Consider the following 15925-nt stretch of genomic DNA (forward strand, 5'->3'; position numbering starts at 1 on the left):
GTTGTGGATTTGCTGTTTGTGCACGCTGTGTATCTCCACCTTTATCCAGGATGACCCTCGAGAAATCATTAAGCCTGTTCCGATCACTCACCCCGCCCCAAGCACCACATACACCAAGCTATCAAGTCAGCCCAGTCCTGCATACAAGACAGCTCGGCCTTTTGGGGGGGACAGCAGTGCATTTACATCTTCTCTCTCCCCGGCTGCCCCAAAAGTGGCCTCCATTCCTTCTGAATCCTCCGCTTTCATGCCAGCTGCTCCATCTCAACCACCGCAGCCTCCGTTTCCACTGAAGTCAAGCCTCGCAGCTCCAGCTCCAGCTAACTCAGTTCCCAAGCCTAGCCCTGTCTGCTCCACCTTCACCTCCCCGTCTCCCTCTTCCTCTTCATCTAAGTCCTCCTCTCCAGCCAAAGTGACATCCCCGTCCTCCCATCCTAATGTCCCACAATCCTCTGCCTATAACACACCTATCAACCTCTACTCCAATGTTAATGCTTTTGAGGTGGCTAAGGGACAAAGGCGAGGTGTTTTGGAGAGCCAGGGGCTGTCAGAGCACTTGAATAGGTAGGTACCATCCACCAGACCTTTCTTTTACTCTGTCAACATGTTTTCCCTTTTTTATCTGAAGAGCTGAAGTAAATGTGTGTGTGTGTGTGTATTTATTACGCCTAGTTCTGCCCTAAAATATGTATCTCATTTGAAAACATTAAACATTAAAACAGCCCATCACCCATGTTTTCACACAGCTGCATGCAAGAGAAACCCAAGGCATGTTGCACATCTTGTATAAATTTTCTACAGGTCATCTGGAAAGGGAAAAGAGTCTAGACAACATGCTAACTGATGCTGCTGCCTATTTATAACTGTCAGTTTGGTTTGCAACTCTGACAAACACAGTCTGCCTTCTTGGCACTGCTGGTGTAGCACTTGTTTCTAATTAGCCAGAATCCTAGCAGCTCTGTGTTTGTAGGTTTGGCTGAACCGGGTTTCATTAGCTGGCTTTTCACTCGCTGGTGGGGTTATAGCAGACTGAGTTAGGTGCAAGTCTTCACCGCTCTTTCTCTCTGTCACCTGAAATAAAAAATAAGTCATAGAGGTCTGCTTTAAGTGAGCAAAGTGGCTTCACACTAGGAAACTTAGGAATACCTCTGTGAGATTTACAAAGTTAACAGCAGTCTGTTTGGCCATATTTTAAATTTTGGCCAGATAACCTGTGAGAGATGTTAAAAAGTCAGGAACAGAGAACAAAACTCTACTTATTACACTTTGGTGATTATTTTAGTGTCATTGGCAAACACAACATTACTGCGTCATCTTTATTTTGCTTGAAACCCTGAAATGTCAGCCTGTAGAGGTGGAGTGTTTGTTGCATTTGTGTCCTGATCTGCATGCGTCTTTGTTTGTGTGGTTTCCAATCTGAACATTCTCTCAGAAGGGCCATTCAATTAGATGTTGCGTGTTTGGGACTGTGCTGCTTTTCTCCAACTGATCTGTTTGTGCTTCTTCTTGGCTTCAGTTTTTTTTTTTCCCCAATTCAACTTTTCTTTGCCAACAGGAGGAAGGAGAGACAGTCATCAAGTTAGTGCTGTGAATGATAATACTGTATATTTGCTGCAGTGGCTTTCCAACCACGTTGAATGTGGTTACAGTGTTCACATCTGTGATTTATGATTAGCAAAGGCATGCTTTCACCTCACAGACCTCACAGTCGTGCTCATCCACTCATTTCACACAAGGTCCACACAAATTGCAAAACCTTGAAAATATTTCATCTGTAAGAAGACTGAGGACACCAAGTGGACATAAGCTTGTACTGTCTATTCCTTTTCTCAGTGGCATTAAGCTTGGTCTTAGCTAATGCTGGATTTACACCCGGAGCAGTCAGGTCTGTCAGCACACTTTGTCTGCTTCCATCTGCTACTGTTGTTAGCCTATTTACTCAGTCATTTATATTCCACAGCCAAATATATTCCTCTTTGGCTAAGAATAACCTGAAGTCTACCATCTTTGATCATTATTCATCTCTGCTCACCTGACACACACAAGCACACACATCAAAACACACACAGGAAACAAATTGCACATACTGTGATTTAAAACTGATTAATAGCTTGGAACGTCACATGAGCATAACTGTGCATGCAAACACTAGAGTGCCATAACATTGGGAAGTAAAGGTGATCTTCCTGTTTGTGCAGCACATTACCCCCATCTTGTGGTGAGATGTGGTCACTGTCATGTTCATCTCAAACACCAATGTCCAATCTTTAATTTCACCATTTCATTAACTGCTTCTCACTTGTTTACTGTTACTGAACAGCATTGGCATTGTGTACAGTTCTATTACACAGTGGGCTGTGTGGTTTTCCTCTCTAATAGTCAGAATAGTGTTTATCACCTTCCATTTTAACCAGTTCATTGTCATACAGTATGTGTAGTTTATAATGTGACTTTAAATTTGTGATTTTTTTTTTTCTACCTTTGTGCACTTTTCCATCCATCACTACTTTCTCATTGTTCACCTGCAGCACTCCACCTCCACCTAGACCTAGGAGGTAATTGTGAAATCTGTTAGGTCACACTTTAAAACATGTATCTGCAAGCTGCACCCTCGATTGAATGTCGAGCATTCAGTGAATATTCTATGTGTTGGTTGCTATTGCAAATGCTTGTTCTAGGTTTGCATGTGCATAAACAATGTTAACATTGTTATTCTGTGGTATAGGACCTGATTAAGTAATATCTACAGTTGTTTGTAGCAGTGATCTCAGTGATACCCATTATACTGTATGTTTAAAACACAGGTGCATAACATGTCGTCGTCATCATTTCTTTGTTGATCTGGCTGTACAGGAAACCTAGTGCGGAGCCTGAGAATCATGCATCCCCACTGAGCGATGCCAGCAAGAGGCGCCTGATTGAGGACACAGAGGACTGGCACCCGCGAACTGGCACCACCCAGTCCCGTTCCTTCCGTATCCTGGCTCAGCTCACTGGCACTGAAAATGGTGTGTACCAACCTTGGTGTGCTCACGTGACCTTAATGTAGTCAGGCTGTCGATATAAACAGACTTAACGCTCTTCAGAGACTTATTGCTTGTGTTCTTAGTGCTGTAGTCAGGTTGTCGATATAAACAGACTTAACGCTCTGCAGAGACTTATTGCTTGTGTTCTTAGTGTTGAAACTAGCTGAATATTATATTGGACTTATTTGAGTCCTGTGAGATAAACTGATATTTCTGTCAGTTCATTTTAGAACCTTTAAATCACTGTAGACTGGAGCTGAGGCACTTAACAGATTTATCTAAAGATGATCAGTTTTAGGCTTCAGCTGACTTGTATTAGTTCCCTGTTTTATACATTTTTTTATCAAAACTTGAGTGCTGCTATAGATTATATTGATTTCAATGTTCCTTTAAAACAATAGAAAGCTCTCATTGCTGTATGGTTCATCTGTTATATGACTGTTTTGACTATAAGTAACATTGATGGCTACATGAGAGGCCTGTGGCTTTACAGTAATCCAGTTACTACAGTGAAGTGAGCTGAGAGATGTCTCTGTCTCCTTCCCCCATTTTGTCAAATGATGTTACCAGATCTGGAATATATGGAGTATTTGATATACTTTCAACACTGATGTACATTCCGTCTGCAGCCGTGAACAGCTGTGGAATAGTCCAGAGAATCCTGGCAGGGTTTACATGTTCAGTTCATACTATGTCCAGATGAACGTAGGACAAATTGGAAGAAAGACAGAGCTGCGACCAGTAGCAGTCCATATTCTCACTGACCATTTATCTTCACTTGTGTTTGTTCTTCACTGTTGCAGAGCAAGTTCCAGAGAATATTGGAAAAAAGTAAGTGGTTGGTGGTTTTTAATGTAATAAAATGTGGTATGTGTTTGTTTATTGGCTCTGTCACTCATCTCTGAGCACTTTTTTTTTTATACATTGTATGTAATGCATCTGTTTTAGCAATGTTGCTACTTTTACAATCTTGATTAGATTATAGTTTCAGATTCAGAATTGGCCCTCAGTGTCTAGGAGCCTGTGATTCAGAGTTTAGCCCCGATTTCCTGATCTTATGGTCCCAGAGTACCACACTTAATTTAAGGCTTAATTTGGAAAGATCGCATTAAGAGCTCTCAGAGGATGATAGCTGAGTGGAGACAGCCAGAATAGGCTGTGATCGCTTCAGCTGCTGTTAGTCAAATCAAAATAATCCACAGTAAACACAGTCTGCACTTTGTACCAGATCCTCAACCAGTCATTGTGTCACTCACTGGAAACTGTGGGTGAGTTAAGTGGTATTTTGGGCAATACCTCCCCTGCCAGAAGGAGATTCCAGCTCTCCCTTCTGCCAGTAAGATTTTAGTTCATGTCTTCTCTATATAGTTCTAGCTGTGCCATTTTCTGTCATTTGTTTCTATGCTTCCTCTTGTACTAGCTTTTACTTTATTCTCTTTTCTTAATCTTCCAACGTTTCCTTTGTTCCCTTCTTTTCCTTCCATTCCTGTCTTATGGGGAAAATCAGAGGAACGAAGTTGGACCCAGAAGTTATAGGACACAAGTACAACAAGCTGAGAGATTGGCATCATGACGTTTCAGCACGAGCGCTAAATGTGCAGTAAACAAGGGCTTGGTTTGTTTTGCTTTATGATTTTGACCATTATTAAACTTACATTGCCAATTTTAAATTTTAAACAAAAGTAATATAAAGTGAATGACAAGCAATGTAAATTAAATGCATGCATGCATAAATATGTGTGCTTAAAAATGCAACATTACACATGTAATCCTTTTTAGCACCTTGTTATTTATGTCCAAGCCTCCACTTCCCCTGCACACTTTCTGTAATCTTATACTTTATTTTTCTGTGCATGTCTCAATCTTTTCCCTCTGATTTCTGTACTAACTAAACACTTTCATTTGTCAGTTTTTGATGATTTTACCTCAATAAACCTTCTCAGTCATATATTTTTTCCTTTTCTTATTTTCTTCAAAGCCATGCACATTTAAAGCAACAAACATACTACTCTAAATACAGATTCATTTGTACTTCATTAAAACAGCTTAGATTTCTCATCTTACTTGTAGACGGGTCACAGACACCAAAACAATGTGTCCACAGGCGCTGGTCAGTTTACTTGTTTGTAACATACAGTATAAGGCCAGTAGGTGATACTGAAAAAATTACAGTGTCAAATTCTAAAAATCACCTCGTAAGAACTGCATCACGTTTTCTAGTCATGGTTCTTCCTGTGTGTCATCCAAACAGAAACACATGACAGAGGGAGGAAACATAATTCAGGATCAAAACATGATAAGCATAACTGCTAATGGGGTCTGTGTTTGACAGTCTGTTGTTAGTAACATGCAATGGGCTGGAGCTGAAAAAGTCAAACAGCTTCAGGGCTACAAATTAAACCTGTTGGTGCAAATCTTTTGCTGAGCTAGTCTTTCCAAGCAGCAACAGTTCCAGCATGATGGTTGTTGAATGACCATGTCTTTCTGAGCTCTGTTATCACTACACATGCATCCACAGATGACAGCTCAGTTCCTGTGACACTAAGAGTTCTTAATTCCGGATAGAATATGATAAATGATTGTCAAATATAGTATAATTAGAGAAATAGGCCATGTGTACCAAATTGTTAGCTTCTGTTTTCCTGTTTTATTAAATGTTCACAGCATTTAGGAGGTAAAGCTGTTACCATGGGAGTTTTCACAAAAAAAAGCAAATGAGTAAGAGGCATCAGGTTAAACTGTCTGGAGATGTATTATTGGTCGATCAGAAAGCTCTGCGTTTAAAGTATTGTCACTAAAGACATGATAAACAAATGAAGTGTACAAATACTGTATATGTTTGTGTGCCTGTTGTATTAACTTCTGATATATATGAAATACGTATCTGTTTTCTAGTGAGACAGTTGACAAAACCCCTCCCACTGTGCACACCTCACCTGCAGCAAAAACATGTTCCAAGTCTGCAGCAGTGCCCAGAAATGGCAATGTTGTTCCTGCTTCCACATTCAAGAGTCCTACAGCCCAGAGCAAGTCCTCAAACCAGCCTGGAGGTCCATCAGGTAACATCGTATACCCTCTCCGTCTGTTCTTTTCTACTTCTGGTATTCACTTGTCTTTGTTACTAAAATGGTTGTTGTTTTGCTTCTGCCATGTAAAATGATCTGTAGTTTCCTCTTTTAGCTGACAGAGGGCATCGCTGTTCCTCTAAATCACTGCCTACTGAGCCCAAACATTTATTGCAGGTTTTAATGCCAGACACTAAGATAATTAAGATTATGAGCTCTATAAAAAGCAGAGGTATTCTGTTAATGAGCCCAGACTATTGGTTTTTCCCAAGATCCCCTTAGTTAATAGAGTGTGAAATTGAGAATTATGTATTTTATTTTACATAAAGGCTGCTCTTTAAATACAGCAGACCCTGCCATGAGATTTTGAGCTAGTCAGGGTAAATATGTACTGAAAGGCGTCAGTCAGGGGTCATTATTAGGAACACTGAGACAGAAGTGTGCACTCACTGTACATGAACAAATGCACTGTGTGCTCTAATGTATTTCCCTAGAGGCCTTTTTTTAAGGAATAATTTCTGAAAGGTGCCACTAGGAGAGAGCAGGAGAGGCCACAGTTAGTCCTCTGTTGGCTGTGTTATTTATCAGATTAACAGAAGTAAACAAGCACCTATTTCATAATAGTGGAAAGTGGAGTGGGGCTGGGAATGTGGAGTGTGCTACATGAACTTAAAATGCTTTTTTTTTTGTAATTTAACATCAGCCAGCACTTTCTAAAGTTAGAAAATAGTCAAATGTTTAGGCAGTGCACATTACTGATACAAATCATTTTTAAGAAGCTTCACTATAACCACATCACCACAGGCACCAAACAAATCCACAGTTTGTCTCCTGCTGTGACTCCCTTGTGTTGCTTTTATCTCTCTCTGAATTTAGAAAGAGAGAACAGATAAAACTGAGATTTCCAGTCCTGCTGTGACTCAGTCCGAATGTCTTCTTATGCTGACTTTCTTCTCCTTATCCTTTTTATACAGCATGACAGCAATGGCAGACTTACAAATGTGTCTTTCATTTTCTGTCTGATTTATTGTGGCTCAGCCTTCAATCTTGCCAAAGGATTCATTTAAAATTTCATCCCTGCTGACAGCTTATTAGGAGCCTCCCCACAGTACCGGCGTTCACACAGACAAGGTCATATGGTGCCACAGATAAAATACTGCATTTGGTTCAACATAGTTTTATGTAATTTAGTTGATGCTAAATTATGATGCAATGAAAAGATGTTTAATATCTGAGGAATATGAATTTCTTCTGTTGAATTTTACTCCTCTCTCCTCTGAACTGACTTTATTGGGTGCACAATACAGGAGCTTTCTATTACTTTCTTTGGCACTGTCATTGTTTTAGCATGAAAGTGCAAGTTATCAAGGACATCAGCTCAATGTGGATTTATAGATATTCATGTTTGATGATTTCACTATGTCAAGAGCAGTTCTTCAAATCCACCATAACAGAAATATTATTTAAATATAATTGTCAACCTGTAAATTAGATAAGAGAATCTCATTTTTATATGACTGTCTTCAGCTCAACATCTTTCTTCTTATGAAATCTACTCCCCACCCTCACAGTGTTGTCACTTCTCTGCTAGTTCTCTTTATTCAGTTTGTTTGCTCACTGTTACAAGGAAATTTAGGAGCCACTTGTCCTTCGAAGTCTTTGATAAAGGTGCACTTTCTCAATAGTGTCTCTGTCTCTAACCACCACTCCCACGAGCCCCCTCTGAGGGCAGCCAGAACTGACCTTCATCCTGGATGCATCCTTTCATTGAGTAAGAGAAGGGAAAACTGTGCGTCCTCTTCACATGTTTTGAGGTTGGGGGAGTGGGGGGGTAGATTATTTTTCCAGGTGTCTCCTCTGACTCTGGGAAAGTGTTGTTTTCCTCAGTGGGAAAAATGATATCTTGTGTGTAGAGGGTGGGGTGACTCTGTCCGCCCCAGCTGAGGTTAGAGATCATCCAGTTATACCCATTCATTATCTGACAACACAAATCTAAACCGTGTGCTTCTCATTTGGTTGGTTAGTGGAGAAAGTCGTGAATTGGTTTGATGAAAAGTACAATTCTTATTACAACCAGTGAATTAGGGATTTGCCTAATTATTTTAAGTTTAGGAAGAGACATTTTCTCCAGTAGGCTCATACTGGACTGGCTGGTTTTTCATTTGAATAATGAGCCATTGTATTTCCTGCTGGTTTAGGTTTTTCTAAGGGTGCAGTAGCTCCTTCGTTTGGCAGAATCACCGGTCCTGCTGCCAAAAATCCAGACCGCCCCACCCCACAGCCCCATCCACAGGACCTCCAATCTCTGGTGCAGAGAGCTGAGCACATCCCAGCTGGTATGCGCACACCAGTATGTGGCAAGTGCAACAATGTTATCAGGTAACTAGGCATCAAAAATCTGCATTTACAAGAAATTCGGATTAATAAAAATGTTTCTTTGGTTAGTCAACAATGTGTAACATTTAGTTTGTGCAGAATTTTTTCTAAAACCAAAAAACTTTAGTCAGTGGATGCTTGAAATGTTATGCTGTGTCCTCTCTCCCTTGCTTGTTATAATCAGGGGCCCATTCCTTGTGGCCATGGGCATGTCTTGGCACCCTGAAGAATTCAACTGTGGTCACTGCCACTCCTCCTTGGTAGACGGTGGATTTGTGGAGGAGAAAGGCCAGGTGTACTGCGAACGTTGCTATGAGCAGTTCTTTGCTCCCACCTGTGCCCACTGCCACCAGAAGATTCTGGGGGTGAGTTACAAACCTGAAGGGATATTCTCTGCCATAATCTACCTGTACTGAAACCTCTTACTTTACTAATACTACAAACATCACTGACCGATTTCCATCACTTAAAGAAATAACGCAGAAGCCTTCTGAAAGCAAGAAGAAGACTGTGTAAACAAAATGGTTTCATATTGTATATCCTATAGAGAGGCTGTAGGCAACTTTACCCAATGTACCTCACTTTTCTATTTTAAAGCTGAAATGTATTCATACACTCATTTGATTGTTTATAGTTGCTCTTTCAGTCACAGAACAGATTAGCATTGTTCATTTGGGACTTCACTGATACAAAGTGATCAATGGGAAATTTGATTTAAGACACAAAGAGAGATGCATGGACATTATTTCTTGTCTAAAGGATAAGGCTGGTCATTTTCTGTATTAACTGTGTTTTAAACACTCCCCATACAGAGAGTAAAACTGACAATGAATTGCCTCTAATCGCGGTCCATTAGTGCAGCGGTCCCCAACCTTTTTTGTACCACGGACCTGTACCGGGCCATGGCCCGGTGGTTGGGGACCACTGCATTAGTGTGTCAATCCTGGATTAGCTTATGTGTTTGTGCCATAGATTTCCATTGGTGTTCAAGAGCAATTAAAAACACATCAGGGAAAAACACTGCTGGCCTGGGTGATGTGTTTTTTTTAAATGTTGCTCCAAATGGGCAAAGCCTTTAACAGCATCTGGAGTAAGCAAGAGTCAAAGACCTATGCACAAGATCTCAGGATATTCTTAACAAATATCAGGGTTTGTAGTTTTATAATAAGGAAACATGTCAACCAGTGCTGCGTTGTGTTTCGCTGATGTGTTTAATTGTTTTTGAACAATGATGGCGTTCTATGGCACAGACAAATAGGCTAATCCAGGACTGGCAGACATTAACCGTGAGTAGAGGCAGTTCACTGCTGGTTTTAGTCCCTGTATAGTGATTTTTGAAAATACTTTTAATATAGAAAATGACCAGCCTTATCCTTTAAAGGTGTCAAATTATAAGGAAACAACATAATCCTCAGTCTAAACATTTAAGTCTGTTTCATTTACAAAAACTGTTTATTTCAGATTATTAAAAAAAAGGCTTTGATTGTATGTGATATTAATTTCAACAAGCTGTTCCTAATTTTATTTTATGCAGGAGGTCATGAATGCCCTGAAACAGACCTGGCATGTGTCCTGTTTTGTCTGTACTGCCTGCCATCGGCCAATCAGAGGCAACATGTTTCACATGGAGGATGGACAGCCATACTGTGAAAAGGGTACAGTAGGAAGTCCACAACGTAGTTAAGATTTTGTGAAGAAACCCTTGTGTGCAAACAGACTAACATTTTGTCAGTGTCTTGTTTACTCAGACTACAACAACCTGTTTGGGGCTAACTGCCACGGCTGTGACTTCCCCATCGAGGCAGGAGACAAATTCTTGGAGGCTCTAGGATTCACTTGGCATGACACCTGCTTTGTGTGTGCGGTAGGTCCAGGAGACCACCTCGCTTCCAGCAACAACAAGCATTAGTTCTAAAAGTAAAACATGTTGAGAATACTGTGCAAATAACAACACTGCTCTGTATATGTGTGTCTGTCTCCACAGGTCTGCTCTACTAGTCTGGAAGGTCAGCCGTTCTTTTCCAAAAAGGACATGCCGTTGTGTAAGAAACATGCCCACACAGTCAACATCTGACTTTCCCTCATGGGTACGAACAGCATAGGACAGCTGTGCTAGTTTACAGCAATTTGTATTTCAGTCAGATGTTAAATATTCTCAAAATTAAAACTGAGCAGATTTATTTGTTTGTGTGTTCTGTTAATTAACGTTGGGTCGGGGCGCCCCATAGCTGAGTGGTTACGGCGCAGCGCACCATATACCACACTGGGTTTCACGATGTCGGTGTTTTGACTCCTCTGACAGCTCTGTCACAGGTCTCTCTATCTCCCCTTTTGTCTATCTGCCTCTCTGCGATTCACTAATTAATAAAAACATCAAAAGCCTGAAAATAAATCTTAAAAAAAATAAATAAATAACATTGGGTCAGAGGTTCCACTGTAAACTTTATTTTTGTGCTAGTAATGTTTTAATTTGCCATTCTTGTTGGTTATTTCATTTTAGTTTTTTTTTTTCTGACAAAAATGCAGGAGTACATTTCAATACTCAATCCATATGCAAGTGTATTAATATTATTGCTGGGCCTTTTATTTGTGCTAGTAGTACTGTATGTTGAACTCTTGATGATGGTTTACTGCAATGACCTACTGAGATGGGAAAGAAAATATTGATGTGGAAAGTGATGCAACACATTAGCAAAGCCAATGCAAGGATTAGAAATTAAGATTATTTAACTTAAAGGGGACAAATATGTAAGGCAGGGATCACTCGGACAACGTGTTCAGGCAACAAGACCTGCAGTACATGAGCAGTATATGAGCACATGGCCTTAAGAATAAAAATGGGGAAGTGTATTCTTAGTATTATTATTTTAAAGTAATATGTTATTGAATCAAAGCCCGGGCCGACCCGGGGCCTTTTTTTGTGGAGTTTGCATGTTCTCCCTGTTCCTGCGTGGGTTCTCTCTGGATGCTCCAGCTTCCTCCCACAGTCCAAAGACATGCAGCTTAGGTTGATTGGTGACTCTAAATTGCCCGTAGGTGTGTGTGAGCGTGTGTGGTTGTCTGTCTACATGTTAGCCCTGTGATAGACTGATGACCTGTCCAGGGTGGACCCCGGCTCTCACCCAATGTCAGCTGGCATTGGCTCCAGCCCTTCTGTGACCCTATTAGGTATAGATAATGGATGGATGGATGTTATTGAATCATTCCTGGTAAATGACAGCACAAATGAGTAATGTGTATAGCAGTAACAGTGATTAACCCAGTCACTGTGTAGGTTCAGATTTACAGTTAAGGCATAAGAATTATGAGGATGAACTTAATCCCAAGACAGATCAAGTAGTGATGTTCTATTGTTTATCAGTACGTTATAGTGATCATGCTTGCAGGGAATACTCAGATGAAATGTACTACTTTCTAGTTCAACTCATTTCTGACATTGAAATGCAATGAATTGTAATTGCGTTGATTTATGTTATGCTAATGTGTTGTTTATTGTTTTAATTAAACATTTTTCATATTGAGAAACGGAACCCTCCCCAGTGTTTATGCTATGTTCTACCCATCAGGACCTTGTCATATTATATGTGCCCTCAGTGTTTTTCTGGTGTTTGTTAAAAAGTGTTGGATTAACTTGAAACAACTGTAATATATACTTTTATGTATATATACTCCTGAGTTGTGCACAATTTTGTGTATAAAAAGACTTTCTCATTAGAAACTGTGCAAAAACATTCTCTTCTGACTTTCAATTCAAATAAAAGGGTTGAGCATTGAATAACAAAGCTCTTCAGTATGGCAGGGCATGTATTGTAGCCCTCTTAACTCTCCTATCCTGTTATTTGTGGCTGCTACTGGAGTGAAACCTTCAAAAGCAACCCTTTCTACTTCCAATACCTTTATCTACATTTAGTTTTTACGCCTTTGTCAATGCACAGAAAGCATTGCGTCAAAGAACTGGTGCATTACGGCTCCTGAGTGTTTTCTAAATCTGTTGCTGTGATTATTCAGAGTAGTTTTACGCGCAGGCAGACAGGCACCAGCATTAGCTGCCTCACACACTTTACTGTACATGCCTATGAGGGGAAAGTAGCCTCTGCAACGCCAGACACACAGACACTTTAATGACAGACAGAAAGTGAGTGATATTGTCAGAAAGTGTAACCTACATTTACACATGAGCTGTGCGTATTGATGTGCACTTCTCCAAGACGTCGGAGGTGGGAGCTGTGCGCAGGACAACACGAGATTTAACCAGCCTCAAACAAGCCGTGGTACACTTGGAAAACTCTGCCATAAGACAGAGCGACACATGCAAAGAGAAGAGACTAAAGCTGGACTGAAATCAAGGCCAATCAAGATCGTTTCGACTTGGTTTTAAAGCGAAAAGGAGACGGTAAGTGTACTTTGTCACAGTTGTGTCGCGGTGCAGTTTGAGCTCCAACAGTGGTCTTGCGTCTGTGATAATCAGGATTCCTCGCTGAAACCAGATGAGTGAATTTGTTTTCCGTGCTGCTTTTCACTAGGATTAAACTGAGATGATTTTGTTTGTTGTCTGTGTTGAGTTCGAGCCTGGCAGCAACTGCGGGTCGATGAGCGCTGTTATTGGTGGAGTTTGGCGATAATGATGGTGATGATGACGCTTAACAGGCTAATGGGTGCCATGATCACCAGTCAGTGCATCTTAATGTTTGATCAAGGGGAGATATAAGGCTTTTAAGTTCTGTTAAGATAACAGTTAAACGATTTAAGTGCCAGTGGTCTGATAATTCAGCTGGCGATGAAAATAGTTTAAGCAGTGAAAGTCTGTCTAGGTTAAAAAACATGGCAAGTATGATGATGATGATGGTGATGATAATGATGATGATGATATCTGCTTGATTTGACTGGAGAGTGGTTCATAAAGGGGTTATTTGGTAAAGCTCCTCTCCATGAGCAGAGGGAGCTTGTCCAGGTGTCATGGGATTATAGCTGTTAAATTGTCCATGTATTTGAGTACTTGTTCATGTTGCCTTAAAAGTTAAATTGTTAATTTCATGACACCTGCTGATGACGAGCATGTCATGTTTGTATGTTACTAAATGGACCTTGTACTGAGATTAAACTTTGAACCTCAGATTTACAATGTGATTTGATAATTGATTAGGGAAAGGCCAGCCCAGCAAGAGGGTTTGAGCCCGGGTCCTTTCTGTGTGGAGTTTGCATGTTCTCCCTGTTCCTGGGTGGGTTCTCTCTGGGTACTCTGGTTTCCTCCCACAGTCCAAAGACATGCAGCTTAGGTTGATTGGTGACTCTAAATTGCCCCCAGGAGTGAGTGAGTGAGTGTGTGTGTGTGGTTGTCTGTCTACATGTCAGTCCTGTGATAGACTGGTGGACCCCACCTCTCACCCAACATCAGCTGGGATTGGCTGTTCAGGAATAAGCCATGTAGATAATGGATTGATGGATTCAGGTAATGCTTATTAATGTACTGTAGGAGGTGTAGGAAACAAATAATGAGGTGTACTATTTTTACACAGGCTATTTGTGTTCATGTCTGGGAGCTAAAGATGTATATAGTGGCATAGGGTCAGTAGCACAATTTAGCAGTTGAATGTATAACACAAAATGTCTGTGCTCTGCAGTTCATCACTGAGTGTCACTAGACCAGAGCTGATGTACGAGACATCACTGAGGTGCAATGTATACATCAGCACCTCAGATTCCAGAAACAGCTGTGCACAACCTACTGCACGTTGTGCCTGTCTGTGGCGTTGTCTGGGAATGCACCAATAACCCTCTAACTCTTTACAGGACAGAGAAGCTCATTGAGACATAGCTGACTGGGCGTTTTTTGGGTAATAGTAAACACACAGAGAGCCATCAAATTGCCACCCACCACCCAGTGCTTGCATTGGCTCTGCCCCTGGCAGGACGAACGTCCATCATTAGACTTGCATGATGTGGATGGCATGTCAAGTGAGGGTGCATGGCAAGGCAGCACTTTGTGGTCTACCACAAACTCCAGCTTCAAGTGTAGCAGCATGTTGGACTCTGGGACTGTTGGCTTACATTGACTGTGTGTGTGTGAGGAAAACCAACCTTCATGTTGTATGGCCCAGTTACAGTGGCAACATGAAGGCAGGCCTGGAAGTTTTAAAGACTGCCTCTGAGATAAAGTACTGAGCTCTGTGTGTAGTGTGATGCTGGCTAACGGTAATTATCAAAACAGCACTCTTATGTGGCTGAAGGAAAATGTCTCTATGTGGACTTGTGGAGAGGTTATTGCCCTTCTATCCATGAATTCACCACACGGAAAAGTGAAGGGCGATGAGATGTTTCACATTTTAAAAATATGTTTGCTTAATGGAGATGTGGCTGCAAATTGTATAACATGAGATTGACATGAAATAATTATGCATAAAATTGCTCTCAATGTATATTATTTACAGACTTATTGGATTTTATGTACATTTGGTACTCTGCCCTTAATCAGGACATCTGACAATCAGATATCCCACAACAATTGAAATAAAGATATAGTGGGCAGGGAATACCAGCTCCTCTTTCAAACTGCAGCCCATTTGAACATATCTGCAGTCTATACACATGCACATAAACTCACAAACAAACACTCATGATTTAGGTAGATACTGTCATGAGTCTGGATTTGTCCACAGGGCTAAACTTAGCAAGCTGTGACCTCTCACCCCAGTTTCCTCCATTTTAATTACAGGAAGCAAGTCCAGCCAATGAGAACAGAGATATTTGGCGCATATTAACAAGTTCAGTATTTGTGTATGTGAGGAATGACCGAGTATGTAGATAGGGGGAATGTTTTTACCAGGAAGTTTGAAATATGTCAGATACTGAGGAGTAACAGCTATAGGACATTTCTGATGGAAAGTGGACACTTTATTACTTCACACTTCTGCTTTAAGCAGCCATGTAATATGAGCACAGTGACTGTCAGACAGAACTGCAGTGTATCGAGAAACAAAGTGTCAGAGATTCAGTTCCAGACAGACTTTGCCCAATGTCTTTTCCAGCTGTCAGAGCATTACACTTTTTCACAATTTCCTTTCGTTTCTTCTCCTCTCACACACTGATAGAGGAGCACCTCATATCAAGGGTTTTCTTTCACAGGTATGACTTTTCCATCTGTCATTCACTCAGTGGTTTCTGCCAGTGGCTGTTGTTCTTCCCACACACTAACACTCTGTACTGTGTCTTCCATGCTCAATCATGCATACCAAACGAAAAACCGTCGCACAGCCTTATTTTCTTTGTAACGACAACACTGTCAACACAGATACTTCCTGGGATGCATGCAGGCCTGTGCTTGCATTTGTTCCTGACAGCCTCACCCCCCCTCGGGAGGAGAGAGTAGAGCTCTCACCCCAAGATTCTTCAGTTAAGCTAAGTTTGAATTTCATCTTTGAGATAAACCATCATTATGATCACTGGCGGTTTTACGCCGTG

At 41.0% G+C, this 15925-nt stretch overlaps 2 protein-coding genes across 6 annotated transcripts in view; both read left to right on the plus strand.

Annotated features, from left to right (window-relative positions):
- pdlim5b (PDZ and LIM domain 5b) overlaps nucleotides 1-11435 on the plus strand; it is a 31884-nt gene extending 20449 nt beyond the window's left edge. The window contains exons 5-13 of one of the 2 annotated variants that reach the window (XM_020618616.1): nucleotides 50-564; nucleotides 2854-3008; nucleotides 3830-3857; nucleotides 5922-6085; nucleotides 8290-8470; nucleotides 8652-8832; nucleotides 10002-10122; nucleotides 10216-10331; nucleotides 10452-11435. In XM_020618616.1, coding sequence (XP_020474272.1) covers nucleotides 50-564; nucleotides 2854-3008; nucleotides 3830-3857; nucleotides 5922-6085; nucleotides 8290-8470; nucleotides 8652-8832; nucleotides 10002-10122; nucleotides 10216-10331; nucleotides 10452-10541 — 1551 coding nt within the window. In that variant the 3' untranslated portion in view covers nucleotides 10542-11435. The remainder of the gene's footprint in view (nucleotides 1-49; nucleotides 565-2853; nucleotides 3009-3829; nucleotides 3858-5921; nucleotides 6086-8289; nucleotides 8471-8651; nucleotides 8833-10001; nucleotides 10123-10215; nucleotides 10332-10451) is intronic. The other variant, XM_020618617.1, reaches the window with a different exon arrangement.
- Nucleotides 11436-12494: 1059 nt separating this feature from the next.
- The window catches only part of bmpr1bb (bone morphogenetic protein receptor, type IBb), a 46349-nt gene continuing 42918 nt past the window's right edge, over nucleotides 12495-15925 (plus strand). For 2 of the 4 annotated variants that reach the window (XM_020618641.1, XM_020618642.1), the window contains exon 1: nucleotides 12495-12860. The gene's annotated coding sequence lies outside the window, so the exon portion shown is untranslated. The remainder of the gene's footprint in view (nucleotides 12861-15925) is intronic. The other 2 variants (XM_020618639.1, XM_020618640.1) reach the window with 1 other exon arrangement.

The sequence above is a fragment of the Monopterus albus genome, unplaced genomic scaffold (genome assembly GCF_001952655.1).
Source record: "Monopterus albus unplaced genomic scaffold, M_albus_1.0 scaffold208.1, whole genome shotgun sequence".
Taxonomy (NCBI): Eukaryota; Metazoa; Chordata; class Actinopteri; order Synbranchiformes; family Synbranchidae; genus Monopterus; species Monopterus albus.